The 18236-nt window shown below is 41.8% G+C and overlaps 4 protein-coding genes across 5 annotated transcripts; 2 read left to right on the plus strand and 2 right to left on the minus strand.

The window, feature by feature from the left end:
• Positions 1–188: 188 nt before the first annotated feature.
• On the plus strand, positions 189–7340 carry LOC129580650 (eukaryotic translation initiation factor 5B-like). The gene is made up of 13 exons (XM_055471263.1): positions 189–417; positions 522–638; positions 719–832; positions 1404–1484; positions 1573–1671; positions 1758–1862; positions 2122–2223; positions 2369–3071; positions 4947–5878; positions 6014–6145; positions 6224–6355; positions 6447–6692; positions 6814–7340. Exons 1-13 carry the CDS (start codon positions 397–399, stop codon positions 7216–7218), a joined length of 3189 nt encoding a protein of 1062 aa, XP_055327238.1. The 5' UTR covers positions 189–396; the 3' UTR covers positions 7219–7340.
• Positions 6865–12646, minus strand: LOC129580651 (vacuolar protein sorting-associated protein 51 homolog). The gene is made up of 11 exons (XM_055471264.1): positions 12324–12646; positions 10905–11394; positions 10694–10828; positions 10433–10617; positions 9571–10038; positions 9399–9498; positions 8989–9172; positions 8786–8925; positions 8463–8585; positions 7682–8397; positions 6865–7461 (listed from the first exon to the last, which is right to left on the minus strand). Exons 2-11 carry the CDS (start codon positions 10992–10994, stop codon positions 7353–7355), a joined length of 2250 nt encoding a protein of 749 aa, XP_055327239.1. The 5' UTR covers positions 10995–11394; positions 12324–12646; the 3' UTR covers positions 6865–7352.
• LOC129580653 (U6 snRNA phosphodiesterase 1-like) lies at positions 11424–13896 on the plus strand. Of its 2 annotated transcripts, none has more exons than XM_055471267.1 (7): positions 11424–11690; positions 12063–12185; positions 12411–12739; positions 12816–13014; positions 13071–13124; positions 13243–13432; positions 13502–13896. In XM_055471267.1, the coding sequence occupies exons 2-7, from the start codon at positions 12070–12072 to the stop codon at positions 13604–13606; spliced, it is 993 nt and encodes a 330-aa protein (XP_055327242.1). In that variant the 5' UTR covers positions 11424–11690; positions 12063–12069; the 3' UTR covers positions 13607–13896. The 2 variants fall into 2 exon arrangements, with proteins under 2 accessions (XP_055327242.1, XP_055327243.1); XM_055471268.1 differs by having other exon boundaries at positions 11424–11671.
• Positions 13744–17652, minus strand: LOC129580652 (BRCA1-associated protein-like). The gene is made up of 14 exons (XM_055471266.1): positions 17050–17652; positions 16762–16917; positions 16595–16690; positions 16389–16470; positions 16167–16277; positions 16013–16091; positions 15837–15950; positions 15683–15751; positions 15212–15373; positions 15066–15133; positions 14822–14999; positions 14393–14749; positions 14201–14323; positions 13744–14127 (listed from the first exon to the last, which is right to left on the minus strand). The coding sequence occupies exons 1-14, from the start codon at positions 17123–17125 to the stop codon at positions 13957–13959; spliced, it is 1842 nt and encodes a 613-aa protein (XP_055327241.1). The 5' UTR covers positions 17126–17652; the 3' UTR covers positions 13744–13956.
• Positions 17653–18236: the final 584 nt, after the last annotated feature.

The following is an 18236-nucleotide window of genomic DNA, read 5'->3' on the forward strand; positions in this document are numbered from 1 at the left end:
TGCCGTCAAAGTTGAGCCGTTCAGTTTTCAAAAATCATCAAACCAGTACCGGCCCTGCCAGTACTGTATATTATGCATAGCCCACTAGGAAATTCGCTTACACTCGCCACGGCATACCCTCGTATCATGCCTGCGCTCGTTACTAGAGGAAATGCGTCAATTGGAAAAACCGTATGTTCGCTCAGTTTTGAAAATTTAACACGAATTTTCGGTAGCCTTGGTAGTTGGAACCACAACTGCAGCTCTTTACTTACGTATTTCAACGTTAATCATTTAACTTGAAGCAATTTTTGTACAAACCATATTTATCAGTTCAGAACTGCTATTGACAATATTCCCTTCAGATTTGATGTCAGTTTTTCATCTGTCAGTTAGGAATCTTAAGCCCAAAGAGAAATGGATGTGGACCAGAAAAAAGTACGTACGAAGGCTTCGGTAGCTTATGCAATCCGTTATTACTTATGATTAGATGGATTCGGATTACAATACATAACGCAAGTTGCGGGAATTTTTTCTTCTAGGCCAAGAAAAATCGTAAGGGCAAGAACACCGAGGTGGAAGATATTGATATGGAGAAGGAGCTGAAAGAACTCGAGGAGAATGCGCCAGCGCAACCCAAAGCTCCAACTGGGAAAGCTGTATGCAACATTCTGCTATTCAGAGCATCTTCAAGGGGTCGGCTTGAATGCTTTTTACTCACGTTAACGAATATTCACAGGGTAAGAAGGGAAAACGGAGGGAGGAAATTGATGCTATCGACATGGAAAAGGAACTGGAAGATGCTGATGAACCACTTAAGAGTTCTGACGCGAAAGGTTCCAAAGCTCAAAAGGTGAGTGTAAATTGCATCATCGTTGATTTTGTAATGAGTTACGGTTAAATATAAAAAAACCTGTTGGTCGTCCAATTCCACGCTTTTATCGCAGGACGCAGATTTTGCTCCTTCTCGCTTTTTATTTGAGATCGCGTGCTAATATGCATATTGAGTACAGCGTACTTCAACTTTAACTTATTTGTATTACTGTACAGTGTATTGTTTTAGTGCTCGCATTTGATTTTTTTATTTAATAATGCTTGGAATTTGTACAATATATTACAGACTTTTCCTCTTCGCTGTCACCAGTTTTTGATAGCCCTTTTGTTTTTCACTTACTTTTATAAGTTTTATTCTTAATACCCCATAAAATCGAAAAAAAACTAAAAATCAAATTAGGTTTTTTTTTCTGTTCATTGTTTTAAAATCCAACTGCTGTACTTCGGTGTGCAGATGCAAGCTAACGTGCATTTTACTGGAGTTTCACGTATTTTTAATATCGCATAAATTTTGGGTACCTGTTGAAACGAAAGCAAAGGTAAACTGATTGAAGACCTTTGAGTATACAACAGTGCCCGCTTTTCACTAGGGGAAGAAACCCGGTAATGACAACGGCGAAGTGGATGAAGAAACAGCAAAGCCGCAACCTGAGGATTCGAAAGCTGCCAAGGTCCGTACATTCTAAAGTGCAGTGGCCAGTTCCGGTTGAAATTTTCTTTCGTAAACCTTACAGCATACACACTGGGAATGTTTTATAGGGTAAAAAGAATAAGGGAAAGAACGATGTTGTCGATAATGAAACCGAAGAATACGAACAAGACGAAGAAAAATCGCAACCCGAGCTCAAGACATCAAAAGTACACAGTTATAATTTTATGATTTTAATGTGCGGATACCGTAAAATGCGTACACGAGTAATGTTCAAAATACACGATAAAAATAGGGCAAAAAGGGGAAAGGGAAGAAGGAGCTTGAAGATATTGATATGGAAAAAGAACTTCAGGAGTTAGAGGAGTCTGCTAAAGTAACGGATTCGAAAGCTTCAAAGGTGAGCTTGCTAATCTAAGAATCGGGTGCAGGAGCATTACGAGTGGATTTCACATTAGAATTTGCCGTTTGGACTGATATGATGATAAATGTGTGATTATCGAGACCTACAGAGTATAAGCTGCTTATACTAGTTTAGAAGTATGTATTTATAATCGGAAATGTGTTTCGTATTGAACGTGAACGTTATTTACTGGAGCGGAACTTAGAAAAATTATGCTATAAATGTTTTATATGTTCTCAAAATTGTGTTTTGATAGGGCAAGAAAAAAGCAGGGAAAAAAGATTTAGGTGATTTTGATATGGAAAAAGAACTGCAGGAATTGGAAGAAGAATCTAAAGCAGAAGCGAAATCTGGCAAGGTGAAATCAGTAATTCTAGCATATACTACAGGTGCATCGTGGTCAAGCTTTAAGCCTTTTATGAGTTTGATTCCTGAAATTTAATTCTTTTTGTGTGAACCTTTACACTGGCTATGCATTCGGTTGAATGTTAATATTGTATTAGAAAACCAGCGCCAAACAAGCAGGACAGAAGGAGGCTCCTGCTCATGAAGGATCCAGCACTAGTGAGAAGTCAGCGGATAAAAAGTCTGCCAAATCCAAGGAGTCGGAAAGCAAGACCGGAAGCCAAAAAGCAGCCGACGCTGATGCGGAGCCCGCGAAAACTGGGGATAAACCAGGAGCGGCGAAAAAACCGAATAAACAAGTGGAGCTGATGAAGGAACGATTACGAAAAATCAAGGAAGAGGAAGAGCGATTGCAGCGCGAGGAGGATGAACGCATCCGCAAAGAGGAAGAAGCAGAGCAGAAACGACTGGAGGAGCTGCAAAAGGAGAAGGAGCGCAAGGAAAAGAAGAAGCAGAAAGAAAAAGACCGGATTCAGCGCCAAAAACAGGAGGGAACATTTATGTCCGCTAAGGACAAGGCGAATAAAGCTAGGGCCATGGCAATGCTTGAAGCGTTCAAGCAACAAGGGCTCCAGGTTGGGGAGAAGCCGGCGCGTGGAGAAAGGAAGCCTGGCGATAAAAGTGAACAGCGGCAACTATCTGAAGAACAGAAAGAAGACATGCCGCCGCAGACTGCCGCTGAAATAGCTGAAGCTGCTGGACAGGGCGACGAAGCTGAATCGGATGACACCGTGGAAGACTGGGATCAGATATCTGACACCGAAGAAGCTGCGGAAGGAACCGAAAAAGCCGCAGCGAAGGGTAAAGTGGTTCTCGTAGTTTGTTTTTCGGCGATTTTTTTTTTGGTACAATACACTGGTAGCGGTATACGAATGTGCCTTCATATTCGTATCGAAGGTGCTAATACTGTAGGTCAAGTTAGATGAGTTGTATGGAGGGCCACGTCAGATGAGTTGTTAGGTGCGTTGTAGGGAAACCGTTTGGGGTTGAAGTAGCGAAAATCGAGCGGTTATTGCAGGCGCACAGCAATGAACATGGCTGGCAGGATTTGAGAATTGTGGCCGATAGGCCAAATCAAGGCATGGTTCAGGCACACCATGAAAATGCCTGACATATTAACATCATTGGCATTGCTTATCAATATGAAAAAATCAAAATCAAAAATCAATCAGCTTCTCTTAAACAAACTGATACTTCTGCAAAATTGTAAGTGTTAGGTCCTGGGACATCGAAGTTCCTTGAGCACCGCAGCACACGGTTACCCTCGTATGATCTTATCACTTATTTTGAAGTCATGGTTTTAGGTGCTTATATCTTTAGAATCGCGTAAATGACTGACAACCACTCATAATGTCATGGAGTGGATTTTCCATAATTCCATAATTGAGGTTTTTTCTCAATATATGCCTGTGTCGCAGTATTCAGTTAAGCGTACCTATGCTAGACCTGTGCAGGTCGACGATGACCTTTGTGTTTCCTACATGTCCCTATAACGATTAGGTAACGCATCCGTATGATAGTGACCTTTATTCAACATAACACTGTGCCCACAAAACAATGCTAATGCTAGGTAAACCAGGTGTAGATTGGGAGTCGACTGAGAGTGTGCTGGTAGACTACTGACTGGTACGGTGTGGAGGGGTGCTTATATGGTCCTGGTCAGGATGGGCTCGGCTGCCACGGGTGGGTTTGGTGTGGCGACAAGCCAATGACAGAGTACCTGACGGCATGATGATGTAATATGCGGTCAGCGTTATGTCATCTGACCGCGCAGGAATGTGCAGGGCATACCTGCACGAAAGCTTCCGGTGACTAATGGTCGTGCGGTGCGACTAGTGACGATGTCGTCACACCTGGCGGCTCCATAACTTCTCAATGCGTCACCGCTCTGTCTCCGTACCAGATATGTAGATAGTAGATATCTCGATTTTCTGTTCTGTTTTAGCTGAATTAAGTCCCGACGTTTGAGCAGTCGTGCAACGATATGCCCATGGCGCACGTAACTGCCTTCGGAAGTGTATGAGTGCTTGTTAAAAATGAAAGGGACGACAGAGAGAGAATTATCTTCATTCGAGTCGTTTTCCCTTTAATTTCACTTGGTCGCAAAACTAAAGATACAGATTTGTAGAGAATTTTATTCTCTACCTTAAGATTCTAATGAACTGTTAAGAAACCTGTGGAAACGTTCAGAGTGGAGCGAAAAGCAGGAAAGTCAGCTGGTATTCCTCATACAGTTTCATAGCTAATTGTAAGCAATAAAGTGGTGGTCGGGCAACGTATATCAATGTGGCCCGCACTCACGGCTATTGCTTCCTCAACAGTTTATTAGAATCATCATTTAATAGAGAAAAAAATTCTCTACAAACCTGTGTCATTAGTTTTAGGATCAACTGAAATTAAAGGGAAAACGATTCGAATCAACATAATTTTCTCTCTGCCGTCCCTATCAATTTTAACAAGCACTCGTACACTTTCAGACAATAGGGCGTGCAATGCGCACGTGCAAGCTCAAACGTCGGGACTTAATTAGAGGTCCGAGTTCTGTCTAGTGATCGTTTTGGGCATTCATTTTCAACATTCATCTAACATCATTCTAACATGTTTAATACTTGTTCTTTGTCACATTATTCTTAAATCATAATTGCACGCATATGACTATGATACGTATTGTTTTAGAGAGTTTGTCTGCGCCGATGGAGATGACCTCGGCTAAGGAAACCGGACCGATACAGAAATTGGGGAATCTTCGATCGGCTGTTGTTTGCGTTCTAGGGCATGTCGACACAGGGAAAACCAAGATTTTGGATAAAATCAGGCGAACAAATGTGCAGGACAACGAAGCCGGTGGAATTACGCAGCAGATTGGTGCAACCATGGTCCCAGCTGATGCTATTCTGAATCAAAGTTCCATGGTGCGTGGATTCGGGGCTGATAACCTCCACTTACCGGGACTATTGATCATTGATACTCCCGGTCACGAATCTTTCAGCAATCTGCGCTCCCGTGGGTCATCGTTGTGTGATATCGCCATCTTGGTTGTGGATATCATGCACGGCTTGGAACCTCAGACAATTGAATCCCTGAAGCTGTTAACAGGTCGAAAGGCACCATTTGTCGTGGCCCTGAATAAAATTGATCGACTTTTTGGTTGGAAGAGTTTACCCAAAATGGATATTCGCGACGCCATCGCTGCTCAAGCCAAGAATGTGCAACATGAGTTTAATGAACGGGCTAGGAAGATTATTGGAGAATTTTCTGCCAATGGTGAAAATGCCGCACTGTTCTGGGAAAACGACAATCTGGACGAATATTATTCAATGGTACCTACCAGCGCACATTCTGGCGATGGAATGGGTAACCTGATGGCGTACATCGTGGAATTTTGTCAAAATAGATTGAACAAGCGCTTGACATTTTCAAATGATTTGCAATGCACTGTGCTGGAGGTGAAAGAATTGACCGGTTTGGGCACGACGGTGGATGTGATATTGACCAATGGCTCGTTGTCGGATAGTGATACGATCGTACTAGCGGGATTTGAAGGTCCCGTAGTTACCCAAGTGAGGGCTTTGTTGATGCCGCAGCCTCTTCGAGAACTCAGAGTGAAGGTTAGTGCGTTGTTAGTGCTCGTTACCGTAATCGCTTTACTATCTCTGATGTACAAAAAAGCCCTGAAAAATGTCTGCAGTAAATGTTTTAATGGTCGTTACGATGCTGCCATCTCATCGTTGTGCAACCTTTAGAATCCCTACGAGAAGCACAAAGTTGTTCATGGAGCGCAGGGTGTCAAGATCTTGGCAAAAGATTTGGAGACATGTTTGGCTGGGCTGCCGTTATACGTTGCTAATACTCCGGAAGACCAGGAGCGCTGCAAGGTTTGCATCTGCCTAAAAATAATTGTAATTAAGCATTTAGAATGTGACTATTGTGTAATGTGTACTGTATATGTTTAGGGGGAAATAGAGGATCAGTTACAGTCAGCGTTGAAGTCCATCCGGCGGGAAGATCGAGGAGTTTACGTTCAGGCATCTACTCTTGGGTCTCTTGAGGCTTTGTTGGAGTTTCTAAAAACTTCCAAAATTCCGGTATGTGACAGGGATGCATTTTCTGGTAATAGCGGCCAGCCGTCGGCTATGTAAACTTTGCAACACTGTTGTGTGTTCTCGGGCTTTTCAGGTTTGTGGTATTAATATTGGGCCAGTCCATAAAAAGGATGTGCGCAGCGCTTCTGCCATGTTGGAGCATGATCCGCAGTATGCCGTGATTCTGGCATTTGATGTGAAAATTGAACGGGAAGCTCAGATATTAGCGGATGAACTCGGAATACGAATATTTGCTGCGGATATTATTTATCATTTATTTGATCGTTTTACGCAGTACCAGGACGAATTGAAGCAGAAACGACGAGACGAAAACAAGCATGTAAGAGCACCCGAGCGTTTGCAGTTCACTGAGACATTTAAGGAACCTGCTGTGTTGTTGTCTGAATAATTAAGTCTCGAGTTTCTATATGAAGTATGATTACTATGGTTTCTTTTTTCAGCTTGCCATATTCCCCTGCAAATTAAAAATTTTGCCCCAATTTGTCTTTAATACGCGTGATCCAATCGTTGTGGGAGTTGTCGTTGACGCTGGTGTCCTTAAAGTGGGCACACCGCTGACAGTTCCGTCGAAGGAGTTCGTCGATATTGGCATCGTCACCAGTATTGAAGTCAACCACAAACCGATGGACATTGCCAAGAAAGGTCAAGAAGTTTGCATTAAAATTGACCCCGAACCTGGGGCAACTCCGAAACTGTTAGGGCGCCATTTCGAAATAGAAGATACGATGGTCAGTAAGATTTCACGACCATCAATAGACGTTTGCAAAGATTATTTTAGAGATGATTTAACGAAAGCAGATTGGCAGTTAATGGTAGAACTGAAGAAGCTGTTACAGATAATGTAGATTTGTGGGGGCTGGTCGATTTTCTGAATGTTTTACTTTCGCTTTAAACCATGGTCTTTTCTTTCCACTGCAGTCAATTTTTGATATCTAACTAGAACTAATAAATCTGAAATTGTATGTTATGCAAGGCGGATTCATCCGCGATCACAGATTGCTTCAACTACGCTTTGCTCCATAAGTACAGGCTCCAGACAGCGTTGCACAGCGCTGCTGACTATTTCGTCCAGTAATGCTGTTACCAAACTGCAAAACGAACAAAGCGAATGTCATTATTTTGCTATCCAAATGTTAACAAAAATATTCTGGTAGATAACAGAATAAATCCACCATTTTACCGTATCTTTACCGTACAACTTTGCTGCACCAGTATTGCTTAAGTACTTAAACTAAGGGCGTCGTGTTCATTTCCACTATAAAAGCTTTACTGTTACAAGAGATTCCTGAATTATTTCCTGGTACTCACTTTTCGTCGCTAACGAACCGCCAGAGATATTGCTGCAGGTAATAAGCATCCACTTGAATCTGTTGCAGACCAAATTTTCCAAACGTTCGAAGTCGCACACATTCCAGTAGAGTTTTTAGTCCAATTTTCACAATACCGGTCAAAATGGATACTTTCGCAAAGTCAACATCTCCGAATATTTCAATACGCTCATTAAATAATTTCTGGATGTTACTCAAGAGGCTCGTATCAACGGGCGAGTAATTTGTCCAATTGGCGCTACGAGCTTGGCTCTTAATAACACTGGGCCGAGTGCGCTTACTGGAACCGCTACCGGCATCTTTTCGGTGCCCTTCCTCGAACAACTGACCCACTTGCTGGTCGATGACGGTCAATTCCTCGACTACCCGCTTGACCACGGCCCGAACCGTGCGGGGCTCGTTCGTACTTAGCCAATCGCGAGTCTCTACGCTCTTTCGGATCATTTGCGAAATCGAGAGACCCTCTTGATGCACAAAATAATTGAGCAGTTTCTGAGCAGTATCCTTGGCGCGCTGCATCATGTTAGATATTGTCTGGCTGGCAACGGAATTTTTGTCCTCGACGGGGAAATTCTCTCTCGTGACGTTCATTGCGTAGGAGATGGTGGACTGATTCAAATCAAGGAAATGCCGAGACAGAACAAGAAAAACTAACGCCGATCCGGCCAGTTTGTCTCCACCATGTTTACAGAAGCTCTAAAAAACTCCGGGATAATCCAGTAATTCAGGTGGGAAATGTAAAGCTAGTTAAGCTACTGTACCTCCGAAAGCGATAACATCTCTCGAAAATGTCCGATTACCATTGTATCCCTGACATCGACTTTACAGAAATGGTCGTAGAAATTTTTGTTCGAAGCGAACATGATTTCCGGTTGTACAAAAGCCTGCAAAATTGATCACCGACGTTACTGTTCATTGTCAGCATAAGTAAAAAGACAGCAATAGTGCGAAAAATTCAAATTATAGTAATGGAACACTAAGAGGCGGAAAAACAGAAATATCTCTGATGAAAATCACTTTTTCAAGTATCCAAAATTGAAACATTAGGAAAGAAATGATAAGCACGCGCTTAGTTACTGCTTACCTTGAGATCCGCTAACGCTATTTTAACTCGCTCCATTAAATTCGAATGCACTTTCTGTACACCAATCATCAAAATTTTCTGGGTCGAATCAGTGGCTGTGAATTTTACGGAAAGCATTTCGCGGACTTCCTCCAGAGTTTCTACAACACATATACAACATACCGCTTAGAAATACGAAAGAAAACTTGCAACAAGAACTTTACTTCGGAAGTCGTCATTTAGTTTCTCCATGTATTGTCGACATCGCAGGCTGGCAGCTTCCTGCACCATCTTCGACCCAACACGCGAGTAATCGGTTTCGCTAATAAGTCGATCAAGTGCTTGTAAACGTCGCGAAAAACGATCCAGAGCGCGAACATAGACATCACATGTCGATGAATCCAGGGTCTACCAATGTAAACGATGCAAACGTTAAGAAATTTCAGAAGTTAAACATTTCGGCTAAATACTCGTAGATACCCGGCATGAAACTGCCACCGCATGAATTCCCAAAGTTACTTATCAGTGAAAACTCTTATACATAAAACTGCGAATAAACTCAGTACAGGAACCCGCTGCGCAGTCATGGTCAGACGAAAAAAGTCAGAAACAACAGGCAAACGGTAACACTTACTTCATTCATCACACGCTGTCGGACTAGATGAAAATACCGCTCCATGAGATTGCTGACAAATTGGAAAAGTTTCCTCCTGGCAATTTCATTACTTTCCTCACTGAGTAAGAAAACAAAAACTATACCCGCCCTCACGCACAACGACGCCAATTCAAATTAAATCTCAACTTACTCAGCTTGAGTGTTCTCAAACCGGCACATGAACATATCGTTATAGCTGGCCACAACGAGACAGACATTGCTTAGAAAACCATTCGATCCCATATCCACGAAACTTAACACATCGACAGCTTCCAGCCGAACGCCAGGATCGTTCCACTTGGCCAACTGTTCATCCAAAACCGCAAGATCGTCCTGCAGTCGAATTTCTGCATGCGCAAGAAATTCCTGACACAGAATTTCCGCTGGTTCTTTCAGCATAGTGAACAGCTCAATACATTCGGCAAGTTCACGTGTTGTGGATGACTTCCGGCGGAATTTTTGATAAAGCGCCTTTTTCAAATTGTTCATAATGTCATTGCAGTCCTCATAGATTTTTTTGAAAGCTGTCAGGTAGCGGTATTCTTCCATAACAGTTTGAACTTTGCAGTAAGCGATTACCGCAGGGCGGTAGCTTTCTGTATCTAAACATTCTTGTAGCCTGCAATGCAAACAAACTGGAACATAATTTTTACAAAAACTATTATTTCCAAAGAGAAGTACACTGATATATACAGGACTAATAATTAGTTTCATCACGGTATCAGGTAACCCAGACGTTTAAAAATCAGGAAAGAAGTTGTTTAAAAGTGATGGAGGTCATTCAAGAACACCAAAATGCCATACTTTCAAAATTTGCAAGTGTGGCGCGAGAACTATTAACTTACCCATATAGACGCCTATATGGGAACAACCTTACCCATATAGGCGTACAACGCAAATTTTTACAGTAACGAAGTGTCTCGTACTTACACTATTGTAACACATTTAACCGGACACGATTCACATTAGCTGAAAGGAGTATCACAAGCGAGTTACGCCTATTCGTTTCTTACCGAGCAGGTAAATCATATAAAAATTGAAGTCGCTTCAAAATGGCATGGGTTTCAGATAATTTCTTGATCTTCGATCGGTTAGGATCCAAGGAAGCGGTTACTTTCGTGCTGAACTCGTTAATAGCTACCATGTTTTTAGCCAATTTTTCCATTTCTTGTTCCATCTGACCGAAATCCTGCTTCATCTGTAATCAAAAATTAATTCTATTTAAAAAGCAAATTTTTACTGTCCGAATGCATAACAGAGAATAACGCACAAACCTTTCTTATAGTGTCAGTAGCTGTTATGAATTTGTTGTAATTTTCGTACACCAGTGTCTGCATATCGCTATCCAGAGCTTTAATCTGCTGCACCATCTCCGCTTCATGTTCAATCAAGTCCACCAAAGCCTCTTCCTGCAAAATGAAGCATTGGAAATAAACCAACAACAACCGGCAAAAAATACTGCGATAGTGCATGTCGGCTCCGTACCTTCAAAACGCGTCGCAAGTACTGGTCCGGATCGAAGGCCGTTCCATTAAGATCCAAAGGATTTCTTGACAGAGAAGGGTTTGTAGTCATTTTGTGATTTTCCGATAACGAGAGGCGCAGACAGTCCTTCAGTCCCTTTGCAAAATCTTTAACTTTTAATAGGAGCACTTAACACTTCCATTCCATGTATATTAAAATGATTACTGCACTTTAATTAACAATGCGCAAAAAAATAAGTAAACTTTGACAACGACGACAAGTCAAAAAAATGTTATGTTTTGTGACGCCGAAGTCAAGGCTTGAGGACAGACTGCTCTTATGCCATCTAAGCGGCAGATGAGGTATGGCGTGTGCACTTTGGCGGCACTTCTTATCATTCCGTTTAAGCCGAAATGACTAGGCGTTACGTCTTAAGCCCTTCCCATTAAGACTCATAAAGCATGACGCATTCGCGCCTTTCGCGGCATGTTTGAGCTTGAACCAGAAAAACCTGCAACAAAACAACCCACGTGTTGGCTCAGATCGCATGAAAGGATCAGTACGTAACTACGTATGTGGTTCGGTTTGCTGACATAAATCCGATTTATTCAGCGGTTGGGAGTTATTCTACCTGTTTTGTTTTTTGTGTGGAATAAACATTAGTAAATAACAATCAAACGATTTCATCGTAGTTTTATTATTGACTTTGTATATCTTGGTGTACTTCTGAAATCTTACATCGTAACCGGATTCCGCAGTTTTCAACCAGTAATCGTTTTCTTACCAAGGTAACACACGAAAATTCTGGTGAGTTCTAAGTTTTTGTGTTGTGTTGTATTCACTGGATTTCACTCCACCATCTTCACCACGTATGAATTTCAGGATATCCTTATCTAATATACGTAGTACGGCACCGTGTTAAGATAATATCTCGTTAAGCCTTTTTGTTGATGGTTGTATTGTCACTCCTCGCCTTCGTCGTTCACGCTTCTGAAATATGTAAATTTCCATCGCGTTGGTAGTTCGGTAGCCAGTTGAAACACTTGTGTTAACGTTTACCAGCGTTACATAGGATCGTTATTGTTCGTCTTGTTTTTTTAGTTTTTCGAGTGTTTTCTAAATCGTCTTCATGAGCCTAAAACGGATTGTTTCGTTAATTCTTAACATTTTTCTTAACAGCTTCCTAATGCCGATGGTCGCGAGAGTTCGTAACGCTTTGCGGAAGTTGATCGATGATTACGGTTCATCTGGATCAGACGAAGAAAAGTCGGAGAAATCCAAGTCCCATGCTGGTTCACGAAAGTAAGTTAGATATTGGAAGGAGAGTTTTTGAAATTACACCATATATGAATAGTTTATGCTGTGTTAACGGTAAGTACGTTGTCGGTAACATATGGCTGTTACATAACAGGGGTTGGCTAGGTACAGATAAGCACCTACTGTAATCGCGTTCCCGTTCTGCTTGAGTATTCCACTTTCGTCATTGAATAATGTCTCTGTTTCTTGCTCACTCTGCGTTTTTTGAAGGGCTTCAGTAAGTTCAAAACGCGGGTCCAAGGACAGGATATTTTTCCGTCCCACACAAACGGTATCCAAGCAGTCCAGTGTGTCGGATGATAATTCCCAGTCGTCAGGATCGAATGTGGATGAAGATGAGTGCCAGAAAACCGGCGATGAACCACCTAGTAGTGGTAGTAACCTCAACGGTTTACTCGGATCCGAGCATCCCACAGATGAGACACCCAGTTTGGACGTAGCAGCTGACGCAGCCAGCGATGAGGCAGAGGTGGACGGCCAGCGCACCCGCGCGTTTCCACACTTTGCGGGCAACTGGGCGACGTTTGTTTACATTATTCGTAAGATGCCACTTGAACACTCACTGTGAAGTGACGATCCTGTTACCCTTAATATTAACCCCTTTGACGATTTCAGCGCGAGTAGAAGGCTTGACGCCGTTGTTTACGCAACTGTTGGCGGAAGTTCTGAAAATTCCGGACATTAAACATCTTAATTGGTCGATGGTGGATGAGCCGCACATCAGCTTGTCGCGTACTGTAGTGTTGCGTTATCATGAAATTCCGCAGTTCACGGCTCACTTGAAGGCGGAAATAAAGAAGTCATCCATTCCCCGGTACCGCACTTTTGTCCAGGCTTCTCTTTTATATTTTCATCTTCTGTTCATTGTAGGTTCACCTATTCGTTTGAAGATGTTGAAATTTACTGCAATGATCAAGCCAACACGTACGTTTTCAGCACTTTTTTATTTTTATGCTAGAAAGCGAATAACAGCTGCGCTGTTACTGTATTCTTCGGTGTTTATTTCGAGTGGTGAATATTTAAAAATGTGCATGCTTTGCAGTTCGTTCTTAGCATTGCGTGTGGGTCGTGGTTCGGAAGAAATGAGTGGACTGGTGAAAATAAGCGATACCTGTTTGAAGAGCTTCAATATGCCACAGTATTATCAAAAGCCCGAATTCCATTTGAGCTTTGCTTGGTGTCCAGAACAACTGGACGAAGCCGACAAGCACAAACTTCTGCATACCGTCCGAGTAGGTTATAATGAGCAGCTGATATCATGTTTTCCGGTTTTTCTAATGTAAGCATTACGTTCGTTTTAGAAACGGCTGCAACACTTGGAATCTCAGTTTGCCGATGAGTTCGATCAGTGTGCCAAAGCGGTTCATTGTCGAAGTGGAAATCGAAGTTATTTGATGCCACTGTGATGTTGTTAGTGTTTCTGTTTGGTGCCTTCGATGGTGATGACGTACCTTTTATATTTGTTTTTTACGGTTACCTTGCATTCTTTTCTTGTTGCTGTTCCATGAACGGTGTACTCTTAATTCGTCATTATTACTCTAAATTGATTTTTACGATTTATTACTTCTGTACTCGTTTTGTAGAAACTAGAAGTACAAGTGTTACTGCAAGGACACCATGTGTCCAGTACAAACCTATTTCGGGGAAGAACTGTTTGTAATAAAAGTTTAAAAACACCTATGTGAAAGACAAAGCGACAAATAAAACCAGAAAATCGTGGATCAAAAATCAGACACAACCAAAAGATTTCTTAAATTTATGGACGTCTACGTCGATTTCGTGCAGTTCTCGGAATTTGGCGATCACCAACCATCGTGTTGCCTTCTTCAATTTCACCACGGATTTCGTCTGGCATTTCAGAAATTTTCTGTTGCGCCTGCATATGGAACATCAGATCTGCCAGCTGTTCTTGAAGGTCGCTTTTTTCCTGCAAGAGAGAAGTCAAACGATAGATAACAAGATCGTAGTTAGTGGCTTACTGCAAAACGGCAATAACTTACTCGATCTTTCTGAGAAATTATCTCCAATAAAACCTGGATTTCTTTTTGGTTTTCCATCAGTCCTTTGCTCAGTTGCTGTTCGTTGTTTAATTCTTTCGTTACCTTAACAAGCTGGGCCGTGAGCTGAATCAAAGCAATACGAATTATTCCACAAACCACCTCTCAAACGTCTGCGAAATTAAGATCAACTACCTGATTAAGCTTTTTCTCGAGCGCCTCCTTTTCTTTAGTAACAGTCTGAAAGTCTTCTTGATTAGTTTGGACCGTGTCTACTTGACGTAGTAAATCGTCGTTTTGTTTCTTATAATGTCTGAGTCTCTCTTCCAACTCCAGTTTCTCTTTCCTCAGATTGTCTATCGTTAGCGCGTGTTGTTTGACTTGGATTTCAAACCGCCTTTTCTCAGCACTGACAGCTGCGAGATTATCATTTTCCGCCTCTCGGCTGGTTAATTCTCGTTTCAGTGCCTCAATCGCTTCCTTTTGCTTCCGCATTTTTGATTCGTAGTAATGCCGTTGGGATTCCAGTTGGGCATTCAGGAGAAAACTGTACTGTACAAACGATAAAAAACCATCATTTGTCACAAAAGGAAAGCTAACAACGGTGAATTGCACCAAATTTACTTCGAGCGTAATTGATTCCATTTTTTCGTCCATATTTCCTGATCCATCCTCCATTTCCACCATTTTGTCGGCACTTTGGCCTTGAATTAGCCGATGCACGTAACCATCTCCAAAATAGTCCCAAACCCTCTGCGTTTTAATATTTAACGCATACGTATGTTGCGTTTCCTTAAAATGCCTATCAAATCAAAGGGTTGCTCATATGTCCTAAAATGTGTCACTGGAATATGGTTGCCCCACGTACGCTTCTGCGTGCTTTCCGGAATACCGCCCACATCCTACATGACCACATATCAAACACAGCCACAAATCCTATAGAAATTGCAAAATTTTTCCAATCCACTAGCGTAAACACGATACTCATGTGTACATCTTGATAAGTTTTCTCACATCTGAAACCATTCCACACTGAACGCATGTCTGCTCTTCCGATGCCTGTGGCGTCTGGAAGTACCGACACACTGGACAGCTTGTATCGCCCCACTGCTGCAGGCAGGCCCCGTGGAACGAATGGTTACAAAGAATGGTGAGAATTCCTGTAGATCCTTCATCCTAGGAGACCATCGATATTTTTAAGATCTGTGCTTAATGACATCACAAACGGAATATTTTTTCATGCAATATGGCAACCTACAAATTAACAGGTACAGCTGCCCCTGTGTTATAGGCTACCGGACGGTTTGGTTCCCAGCTTTATGCATGCAGTGAAGGGGTGAATGTTATAGGAAGGTGAATTTAAGAGGAGTTTCGCTGTACTGAACTAACTGAAGTATCGAGCAATATGTAATAACTACAAGACTAATTGAACCTATTTAGAAACTTATGCAGGGTAACCCAAATAAAAACAACTATAGTCTGTACCATTTTATCCAAACAAACAGTACATGTTGGTAGCTCCGTTGTTCCTGGGTATGGGCGCATTCCTCCTCCCTGAATGAATCGGAAATTGGTATAAACACGCAGGACATCACATTTTTTAAATTTCTTTCTAGACACTTGATGTTGTAATTCTTGCCTCTATATCTTCGACAGCGTCCACTTTTCCAACGTAAGCCAGACGACATATATCGGCTTCGATAGAATTAAATGGAACGCCATTGAAATGGTCGTAAAACCGATCTGCAGCTTCCTGTAGCACCACAGCCTCGGCATAAATCACCACAAAACCCTCCAGTTTCGTAGAATACCTACCTGATTTTTGAAACGCAATAACACCATGTACTGACTGGGCGCTTGGTCGCGTATAATGCGCAGCCGCTCGATTTCTGGACTGAAAATTTAACAAAGCATTTCCAACATTATATCATGCAAAATCTAGCAACAACCACGGAAATGTCGGACTTACGAGAACGATGCAGTGAATGCCAAGAGATCTCTTATCGACAAATGCGCTGGCACAGATAACATGCACAACAGAGTACTGCGAGCGATCCCAGGTTTTAAGGATGTCCGCTCACTTCACCAAGAAAACACAAGCACTACTAGAAATTTTTAATAAAAATTACGTTTACTGAGCAGCACTCCGTAACAACGCTCAGTAGCTCACGATGATAAAAGATTTTCGTACTTATCGCGATACAGGTGGAGAATTCCTTTTACCATCTCCACACTGGGATTGCCATAATAAAAATTGACCAGAAATTCGTCATCTGCAAAGAAACCAACATTTTTACTGATTTACTTAGAAAATTTCAAGAAATATGACTGAAAATTAATACTGCATTGTAGTTACAGATAAATTCGGGAAGGCGAAAATATTATGTTATCACATACTTTGAACAATTTCACCCGAAGCGCTTTCAGAGGATTCAGATTTCGCTGTTGAGGTAGTTCTGGATCGATTTCTCAGTCGTTCATGGGGAGGGATATCTGAAAAATTGTAAGTAATATCCATGAGTGTGCTATTAAAACATAAGATTCAAAGCATCGTAGGGTCGTACCATCCATACTGAGCTGCGCCGCTACGGGGTTGTAGGTTTCAATAGTGTACTCGCGAAAAGCACGCTTTCCTCTCAATATCTGTAATGCGCTCAAAAATTCCTCTTTGCTATTATAAAAGAAATCCGGATCCGTGCCTTGTGGAAATGGCCTGGACACTAAAAAACACCAATCAGATAATCACAGAAAAATAAGAAATCTAGACTTATCTAGCCTTAAATGGTCACGTATTTGTGGCTTGCGGATAAGTGGTACGAAGCCCACGATATGAGGAGTTTTCGTCTTTATACCAGCAAAATCGAAATCCGATGGCTTCTTCCCGTGTAATTCCAACTCTAGCCGTATATACGCCAGACAGACGCTCATATCCAGGAGTCAGAAAGTCCACGAAAAGACCCAGAACGGCAGCAATTCAAAACTCGAAGGTATTGTGCGTAGGACTATGACGAGTGTCGATGAGCAGATCTGGTCACCCGGGAAGTTATAAAACTTCAGTTAAGACTTGAGACTTCTGAAAAAGCTTTCGTAAACCCAGGTTCAAGCATCAGACGATCATACTAGCATGGTCGACCATGTACAAATTACAGCACTTGTAATTTCTCAAGGAGTTTCTTTAGGAATACAACTATTATAATTGTAAAGTCACTAAACTGTAATACAAAAACCAAAATACAATTAATTTGGATTTTGGTACAATGCGAACAATAATCTGTTAAAGTACGACGATATAAGGAGTGTCACCAAACGGCACATCGGTTCGCACGGCGCACATGAACTGCTGTACATGCTAGCCCTGTTGACTGCACTAGTGACATGATTTTTGACGTCAGCGCGAGCTTCGCCGAGTGACTGTGACGTCACCGCGGAGTCAAACGCGAAGCGCACCAATACAAAGGTCACAGATGTTGATACAGTCCAGCAACTAGCATCAAGTTCGTTTTTCGCACCAGGAATGCTACCGTTCTAGGTCTGCATTCGCATTTGCTTATCGTACGCTACATAGATTTAGACCATAATGAATATATATGTCTATATAGACATTTAGTTTCTGGTATTAGAAAATATATAAGTTGACGATCAGTTTGCAACAAAGCTACCTATGACATTTATTTTATTCTTCTGCTAAGTAAACGTAGTAAACCTAATTTTAGCTATTTCACAGAATCAATACTTATACGCCATTATATCATATATCCATGTACGTGACAGTTAAAAAAATCAAATTATGTTTCGTAGCAGTACCCGATCCCAAGGCATGATTTCGAACGCTCAGACAGATACAGATTCACACAGATTTCGCACAGACGGATATTGATTTCGAGCACCCAGCGGATCGCTTGGCGAATACCCAGAACTGATTGGTTCAAAATGGCTATAACTTTATTCTGCCATCATACGCGACAACTTCTTTGGTATCGAAAATCTTCCCAAATGTTTCTTCATCTTTTAACGCTTTGATTGACAGATCTCATGAATC

Source organism: Paramacrobiotus metropolitanus, unplaced genomic scaffold (assembly GCF_019649055.1).
Source record: "Paramacrobiotus metropolitanus isolate TYO unplaced genomic scaffold, Prichtersi_v1.0 Parri_scaffold0000004, whole genome shotgun sequence".
NCBI lineage: Eukaryota > Metazoa > Tardigrada > Eutardigrada > Parachela > Macrobiotidae > Paramacrobiotus > Paramacrobiotus metropolitanus.

Coding starts and splice junctions, on each gene's coding strand:
- LOC129580650 (XM_055471263.1), top strand. CDS start 397: ATGGATGTGGACCAGAAAAAA. Junction 3,072..4,946: donor CGAAAAAGCCGCAGCGAAGG/GTAAAGTGGTTC, acceptor GTATTGTTTTAG/AGAGTTTGTCTGCGCCGATG. Junction 6,356..6,446: donor TAAAAACTTCCAAAATTCCG/GTATGTGACAGG, acceptor CGGGCTTTTCAG/GTTTGTGGTATTAATATTGG.
- LOC129580651 (XM_055471264.1), bottom strand. CDS start 10,994: ATGACTACAAACCCTTCTCTGTCAAGAAATCCTTTGGATCTTAATGGA. Junction 10,618..10,693: donor CTACTGACACTATAAGAAAG/GTTTGTGCGTTA, acceptor TTTTGATTACAG/ATGAAGCAGGATTTCGGTCA. Junction 7,462..7,681: donor CGGTTCGTTAGCGACGAAAA/GTGAGTACCAGG, acceptor TTCGTTTTGCAG/TTTGGTAACAGCATTACTGG.
- LOC129580652 (XM_055471266.1), bottom strand. CDS start 17,125: ATGAGCGTCTGTCTGGCGTATATACGGCTAGAGTTGGAATTACACGGG. Junction 16,918..17,049: donor ATCGGATTTCGATTTTGCTG/GTATAAAGACGA, acceptor GGTGTTTTTTAG/TGTCCAGGCCATTTCCACAA. Junction 15,000..15,065: donor TCCGGAAAGCACGCAGAAGC/GTACGTGGGGCA, acceptor TTGATTTGATAG/GCATTTTAAGGAAACGCAAC.
- LOC129580653 (XM_055471267.1), top strand. CDS start 12,070: ATGCCGATGGTCGCGAGAGTTCGTAACGCTTTGCGGAAGTTGATCGAT. Junction 12,740..12,815: donor GACGTTTGTTTACATTATTC/GTAAGATGCCAC, acceptor TGACGATTTCAG/CGCGAGTAGAAGGCTTGACG. Junction 13,125..13,242: donor TGCAATGATCAAGCCAACAC/GTACGTTTTCAG, acceptor CATGCTTTGCAG/TTCGTTCTTAGCATTGCGTG.